The sequence below is a fragment of the Pteropus vampyrus genome, unplaced genomic scaffold (genome assembly GCF_000151845.1).
Source record: "Pteropus vampyrus isolate Shadow unplaced genomic scaffold, Pvam_2.0 Scaffold33, whole genome shotgun sequence".
Taxonomy (NCBI): Eukaryota; Metazoa; Chordata; class Mammalia; order Chiroptera; family Pteropodidae; genus Pteropus; species Pteropus vampyrus.
This window is the reverse complement of record NW_011888814.1, coordinates 8663036-8671345: the sequence shown is the minus strand read 5'-3', so window position 1 is coordinate 8671345 and position 8310 is coordinate 8663036. Positions and strand designations below refer to the sequence as shown.

Here is an 8310-nt window from a genome sequence, read left to right as displayed (position 1 = left end):
AAGTAATTATCAGTTTTTCTCTTGCTGCTTTTAATGTTCTTCCTTTGTATTTAAACTTTGGCATTTTAATTATGATGGGTCTTGGTGTGGGCCTCTTTGGATCCCTGATTTGGGGAATTCTCTGAGTTTCCTGGGGTTGTATGTCCATTTCCTTCACCAGGTTAGGGAAGTTTCCCATCATTATTTCTTCAAACAGCTGTTCAACATCTCGATTTCCTTCCGTTACGCTGATCAGACGGATATTTGGACCCTTAATAGTGTCCCATGTTCTCCTTAAATTATTTTCATAGTCTTGGCATCTTATCTCTTGCTGTTCTGATTGCCTGTCCTTGGTTTTCCCGTCCTCTAGATAGGGCATTTGATCCTTTTCTTTATTCACTTTGTTTATTCCTTTGTTTATTTAATATACTTCTCATCTCAGATAATGTGTTCTTCATTTCAGACTGGTTCCTTTTTATAATTTCCATTTCCATTTTTATGTTTTTTATCTTTGTTGAAGCGCTCACTGAATTTATCTACACTTCCCAAAAGTTCATTGGGCATCTTTATAACCAGTGTTTTGAACTCTGCATCTGTTAGATTACTTGATTCCATTATATCTGGATCTCTGTTCTCTTCTGTCATATGGTTTCTGCTTCTTTGTCTTCCTATTTTGGCTGCCTTTCCGTGTCTGTTTCTATATACTAAGCAAAGCTCCTAAGTCTCCCGGTCTTATTAGTGTGGATTTGTGAAGTAGGTGTCCAGTGGCACAGTCCTGAGAGGGGTTCAGCTGCAGGCCAAATTTAGCCCAAGCCTCTACCCCTCCGGGGCCACCTGTTAAGATTCAGCCAGCAATCCACAGATGCTGTGCTTATAGTTGCCTCAAAAGGCCACACCAGAAACTGAAGCCAGCTGCCTCCAGTGTGAGGCACTGCTCAGCTAGGAGCACCTGACTTACTGAGGATACACCTGTATGTGGCTTGGGTGGGGCCGCGAGTTGGGGGAGGTGGGGTTTCAGTGAATCCTCTGGGCGGAGTGACCTCTGTCATCCAGTTTGATGACATCATGGCTATGGCGGTGCTGTGTCTGGTGCACTGGTATGTGGGAGGGCTCAACAGGGAACAATGTACACTGCTGCCACTTATGTACAGAGTGAGTCTCGCTTCGGCCCTTACTCGGACAATGTCACCCTGTAAGTCCCTGGTGCCCATGTGTGCAGCCAAATTGTCACTGATGCTCAGAGTGAGCAGGTCCGTCACCTTGAAAATCCATTCACGGACATGGCTCCTTTAAAAGGGGTCTGCCGCAGCAGCAGCCTCCATCCCACTCAGCCCCGGGTCTTCATCCGGTCTCACCCTCCACCGCTGTAGGGTGACTTCCTGTATTTCTCCCTAGTTGTATGGTTTGGTCATCTAGATCCTAGGCAACTTCTCCCCGCTGCTGCCCCTTGTTTCTGTCACAACCCCAATCCAGTCGCCAGAGGGATGAACAGAGCTCCCACCATCCACGCCATTTTTTTTCCCCGTTCGCTTGCTTGCTCTCTCTCTCTTTTTTTTTTTTAATAGTGTTGTTATGATGTTCCTAGGTCTGGTTTTTCTGTCCAAAGGGTTTCTAGAGCTTCTTAAATTTGTAGCTTGCTGTCTTTTATGCGTTCGTAAATTTCTCAGCCATTGTTTTTTAGTGCTTCTGCCCCATTTTTTTCTGTTTCTTTTGGTATTTCAGTTATATGTATGTTAGACTTTTTCACTATGGATTCTTCCCATCTTTACTGTCTGTCCTTGTTTGAATTTGTGCTTTGGTGTTGTTATTTTGTTGACCTCTTCTCTGTTCTGGTAATCCTTTCTTCAGTTGTCTTATTTTCTGTTTAACTCTTCCATTAGGTTCTTAATTTAAGCTACTGTATTTTTCAGTTCTAGATTTTCATTCGATTCTTTTTTATAGGTTCTATTTCTTCACGGAAAGTCTCCAAAATGTCTACTAATTCATTAAGTATATTAATCCATTAATTTTTCCCAACTGTTCACTTTGAAAAATTCATAATTTGAAAGAATTGTACAGTGAACACTGATATACTCTTAGTTTGACAGTGTCGCATTTGCTTTTTTTTTTTTTTGTCTCTGTCCCTGTTTGTCCTCTGAGTGTATATTTTTTTAACCTTTTGGAATTAAATTGCAGACCTCATAATGCTGCACCTCTAAAACATTTTGACATATATCTTATAATAACAAGGACATTTTTCTAAACTAAAACCATTGTCACTCTCAAGAAATTTAACATTGACATAGTAGTATTATCTAATACACAGTCTATATTTCAAGTTTTCCAATTGTTGCAGTTATAGATTTCTGGCTTTAAAAAAAATTTATTTTCCCTAATCCTGGATCAAGTAAAAGATAATGCATTTCTTGTAGTTGTTATGTCTCTTCAGTCTGGAGTGGTTTTTCTTTTATGATAGTGATGTTAAACAAATCCAGGCCTATTTGTCTTTGTATTTAATATGCCCCACTGTTTAGATTTGTCTGGTTGTTTTCCTATGATTGCATTCAGGTTAAAGTTTTTGGAAGAATACTATATGGCTGATTTGTCATTTTCAGTGAATCACATCAGGAGTCATACAAAATGTTTGTCCTATTTATTGGCGATGTTACATTTATCACTTCAGTTAAGACATCCCAGTTATTTTAGTTCTCATTTAATAATTCTGTTACCTAGATAAGTTATTTTCTGTTATCTCCCCCTTCCCTTTTTTATTATCATTTAGTCTTGCTTTTGTTTGATACTGGATATACTGTTTGTGAAAAGTTGAAGAGATTTTTTTTTTCCCGAGGTGATTTCTTTTGCTTCAAGCATATCTTTATTTTAGGATGAGATCCCTTTAATCTAAAAAGGGGTTGAACAGATTCTAAAATGTGTTTATCTTTCTTGTGGTAAAATATACGTAACCTAAAATTTACCATTCTAAAGTGCATAATTCAGTGACAAGTACATACACATTGCTATACCACTATATCACCACAGGCCATCTCCAGAACTTTTTCATCTTCTCCAACTGAAACTCTGTACCCATTAAACAATAACTCTCCCCATTATCCCCTCCCCTGAACTTCTGGCAACCAAAATTCTTAACTTTGTTTCTATGAATTTGACTATTCTAGGTATCTCATTTAAATGTAATCATAAATACTTGTCCTTTTGTGTCTGACATATTTCACTTAGCATAATGTCTTCAAGGTTTATCCATGTTGTAACATGTCATGGTATGAATAATTATCTTGTATCTATATACCATGTTTTGTTCATCTATCAATGAACATCTGAGTTGTTTTCAACTTTTGAGTATTGTGAATAATGCTGCAATGAATATGGGTATGCAAATATCTTTTCAAGATCCTGTTTTCAATTATTTTGGTTGTATACCCAGAAGTGGAGTTGCTGGATCATTTGGTAGTTCTGTTTATAATATTTCAAGGAACCTCCATACTGTTTTACATAGTGGCTGCACTGTTTTACATTCCCACCAACAGTGCACAAGTGTTCCGATATCTCATCATATCTCCTCACTAATACGTGTTGGTTTGTTTTTTTGATAGTAGCCATCATAACAGGTGTGAAGTGATACCTAATTGTGGTTTTGATTTGCATTTTCCTGATAGTGATATGTTAAGCATCTTTTCATATGCTTATTGGTCATTTTTATATCATCTGTAGAGAAATGTCTTTTCAAGTCTTTTGCATAATTTGGGTTTTGTTGAGTTGTAGGAGTTTTTAAATATATTCCCGATATTAAACCCTTATCAGAGAGTTTTCAAATATTTTCTTGCATTGTGTAGGTTGCTTTTTCACAACATTGATTGTTTCCTTCGCTGGGCAGACGTTTTAAAGTTTGATGTAGTCTCATTTGTCTATCATTGCTTTTATTTCCTGTGCTTTTGGTGTCATATCTATTCAATCATATTTAATGTTGTGAACCCCTCTCCCTCTCTTATGTTTTCTTCTGGGAGTTAGTTTCAGTTCTTACATTTAGGTCTTTAATCCATTTTGAGTTAATTTTTGTTATTTGATCAAACCTCTTTCTTTTGCACATGGCTATGCAGTTTTCCCAACACTATTTGATAAAGAGACTTTTCCTTTCCTCATTGTGTAGTTTTGGCACCCTTGTCAAAGATATTTGACTGTATTTGAGAGACTGTGTCATTCGTCTGTGTATCTCTCATTATGCCTGAACCATATTATTTCGATTACTGTGGTTTTATAATACATTTTTTTCTTTTTTCTTTTTTCTTTTTTTTGAGTCTAGATAAGTTTTTTGTCATTCAAATATATCATTCAAAAAGGAATACAGAAATCGGGTCAGAGTTTATGAAAAAATTTAAAAATGCAGGTTTGAATACGTTGCTCTGTTTACTGGGAGCAGGCTCTCCCTGACATCACGCATAGCAGCTGCTTCTTTGCAGACACAGCCCTAGGCACACCGGCCACAGCCCACGGGCAGCAGGAGCAGCAGCTCTTCTTGCAGGAGGTGCATCTGCAGTCTTTGCATTTGCAGGAGCCAGTGCAGGTGCAGGAGCCAGCGCAGGTGCAGGAGCCACCAGTGTGGCAGGAGCAGTTGGGGTCCATTTCGAGGAGAGGTGAGGCAGGAGGCCCAAAGCAAGAGGTGAAGAGGAACTTGTGCTAGTGCAATGCATGGTTGTAATAAATTTAGAAATTGGGAATGTGAGACCTCCAACTTTGTGACCTCCAGCTTTGTTCTTTTTTCAACATTGTTTTAGCTATTTAGGGTTCCTTGAAATTCCATGCGGATTTTCTGATGGATTTTTCTGTTTCTGCAAAAAACATTGGGATTTTGATAGGGGTTGCATTGAATCTGTAGATCACTTTGGGTAGTGTTGACAGTCCTTGAACACAGGATGTCTTTCCATTTTTTGGTGTCTTTAATTCCTTTCAGCATTGTCTTGTAGTTTTTGGTATAGTATAGTCTTTTTGCCTTCTCACTTTATTCTTATTTTGTTCTTTTTGATGCTATTATAAATGTAATTGTTTTCTTAATTTCATTTTAAAATTCTTCATTGTTAGTATATAAAAACAAGTGATTTTGGGGTGTTGATTTTGTATTTTGCAGCTTTACTGAATTCATTTATTTAGTTTTAACAGGTTTGGGGAGGCATCTTTAGGGTTTTCTACATATAAGATTGTATCATATGTGAGCAGACATCATTTTACCTCTTCCTGTCCAGTTTTGATGTCTTTTATTTCTTTTTCTTGCCTAATTGGTCTGGCTAGAACTCCCAGTAGTATGTTGAATAGTAGTGGCAAAATTAGGTATCCTTGTCTTATTCCTGATCTTAGAGTTTTGAAAAGCTGTCAGTCTTTGACCATTGAGTATGATGTTTATTGTGAGTTTTCATACAGTTATGTGCCGCTTAACGGTGAGGACATGTTCTGAGAAATGTGTCATTAGGTGATTTTGTTGTTATGCAAACGTCATAGAATGTACTTATACAAATCTAGATGGTATAGCCTACTGCACATGTAGGCTGTGTGGTATAGCCACACACTTGCTCCTAGGCTCCAAACCTGTGTAGCATGTTACTATATGAAATACTATAAGTAGTTGTAACATATGGTAAGTATTTGTGTATCTAAATATATCTAAACATGGAAAAGGTCACTATGTTGTACACCTGAAATTAATATAACATTGTATGCCAGTTATACTTTAATACAAAATAAATAAAAATAAACATAGAATAGGTTCAGTAAAAATATAGCATAAAAGACAAAAAAGAGGTATACCTGTATAGGGCATTTACCATGAATGGAGCTTGCAGGACTGGAAGTTGCCGTGGTTGAGTAAGTGGTGAGTGAACATAAAGGCATAGGACATTACTGTACACTACTATAGACTTTATAAGCGCTACATATGTCTTGAAGTACAGTAAGTTTGTTTGTACCAGCATGACCACAAACATGTGAGTAATGCATTGTGCTACGATGATGTTACGATTACCTGAAAGGAATTTTTCAGTTTTATTATAATCTTACGGGACCACTGTGTATATGCCATCCATCGTTGAAATGTTATATGGTCTTTATTATGTTGGGATAGTTTCCTTCTTTTCCTAGTTTGCTGAGTGTCTTTTTCATGAAAAGGTATTAAATTTTGTCAAATGCCTTTTCTATATCAATTAAGATGTTTATGGGTTTTTTTCTTCATTCTGTTAATGTGATGTTACATTGTTTAATTTTCACATGTTGAACTACCCTTATATTCCATGAATAAATCTCATTTGGTCAGTGTATTATACATTAATATACTACTGAATTTGGTTTGCTAGTATTTTGTTGAGTTGTTGTTTTTGCATCAGTATTCATAAGGGACGTTGGTCTGTAGTTTTCTTGTGGTGTCTTTGACTTTGGTATTAGAGTAATGCTGGCCTCATAGAATGAATTAGGAAGTGTTTTCTTCCAATTTTTTGGGGGGGCGGGGAAGAGTTTGAGAAAGATTGGTCTTAAGTCTTTAAATGTTTGGTGGAAATCACCAGTAAAGCTCTCTGGTCCTGGGCTTTTTCTTTGTTGGGAGGTTTTTGATTACTGATTCAGTCTCTTTAATAGTAATAATAAAATAGTCTATTCAGATTTTCCGTTTCTTCTTGATTCAGTTTTGGTATGTTGTCTATTTCTAGGAATTTGTCCATTTCATCTATATTATCCAATTTGTTGGTGTACAGTTATTCATAGTATTTCTTATAATCCTTTTTATTTCTGTAAAATTTGGTAGTGATGTTTCCACATTTCCTTTCTCTTTTTTTCTTAGTTAATCTAGCTATAAATTTGTCAATTTTGTTGATCTTTTTGAAGAATCAAATCTTGGTTTTTCTATTCTGTTTTATATTTCTTTTCTCTAATGTTTATCATTTCCTTTCTTATGCTAGCTTTGGATTTAGTTTGTTCTTTTTCTAGATCTTTAAGGTATAAAGTTAGGTTGTTGATTTGAGATATTTTTTCTTTCTTTTTTTTTTTAATTTAAGTGTATATAGCTATAAATTTCAGAACTGTTTTTGATGTATCACTTCGTAAGTTTTGGTATATTGTTTCCATTTTCATTTGTCTTAAGATATTCTAATTCCTCTTTTGTAACCCATTGGTTGTTTAAGAATGTGTTTGGGAATTTTCCAGTTTTCCTTCTGCTATTAGTTTCTGATTTTATTTCATCGTGATTGGAAAAGATACTTTCTATGATACCAGTCTTTTTACATTTATTAAGACTTATTTTGTGGCATAACATCTGGTCTCTCTTGGAGACCTTTCAGTCTTTTCGAGGTGTATTTCCTGTTGCCTTCACTGGGTCCCATCTGTAAGTCTGGAGTATTTACTCTTCCTTAGTGAGCTCTGAATTCCAGTTTTCATCTCCCCAGTCTTACGAGACTGCCCAAAGTTCTGCAGGTTCTCAGCCTCGTGTCTTCCACTTTTAAATAGGCAAATGCCTTGAGAGGAGAAGTGGAGCCACATATTGGGCTGAACTCTTCCATTCTCTGTCCCTGGAATCTGTGGCCTCATGTTCTAGCTGTCTTGGTAGTTTTGATGTCGTCAGACAAGTTCATTTTGGTATTTAATTCATCTTTTGTACTTGTGTTTGGCTGGGAAATTAGTATAATGCCAGCTAGTGTGTTATAATCAAAGTTAAAACACCCGGTAAATGCCATGAGAGCTTCAGGTTGTTTAGGGAGCATATAGGGCATAAAACTAACTCTTGTATGTTAAAAAGCTTCACTACGCTTTCTAAAAATGTGTAATTTAAATTTTTACAAAAAAGATCTTATGAGATCAGTATCTTTGTTTTTTAATTGTATGTCTTAGAGATGTCTCCATATTAGAAATACAAATCCGTCTTTATTTTTAAAGGCAGTTCCGAAGGACATGTTAAAAAAAATATTCAAACATATTAAAGATGTTTGAAAAATAAATCTTTGCATCCCTACCTTCTAGTTTACCAGTTCTCCAAAAGGACATATTTTTGTTTTGACTTTTGATTCTGCCCTTTATTTTCGAAATCTCTCCTTTTAAGGAGATAGAAATGTTTAAGTCAGCAGTATATGTAACCCAGAATGATACAGTTGGTGTTTTTTGCTAGTTTCTGCCATTCAGATTAAAAAGCACAGCATGTCACTGCACATTCAGTGAACTTTTTCACAAGGATCCTGATATGGTTGGTTGACATATTTCACTTGGGAGAGACTTCATACTAGTTCAGTGTAATAGGTAATACTGGGGGTGAGGGGGGTGTTTGTTTTGTTCTATTTTGTTTTTAAACAGATACAGAGAATCACACAA

At 36.1% G+C, this 8310-nt stretch overlaps 2 protein-coding genes across 3 annotated transcripts in view; one reads left to right on the top strand and one right to left on the bottom strand.

Annotated features, from left to right (window-relative positions):
* Window positions 1-8310, top strand: part of TNPO3 (transportin 3) — a 72100-nt gene that overhangs the window by 16420 nt on the left and 47370 nt on the right. The gene's annotated exons all lie outside the window — the stretch shown is intronic.
* On the bottom strand, window positions 4349-4938 carry LOC105290215 (metallothionein A-like). The gene is given in 2 exon segments (XM_011357243.2): window positions 4349-4464; window positions 4467-4938. Coding segments are annotated over 2 exon segments (246 nt in total). The 5' UTR covers window positions 4597-4938.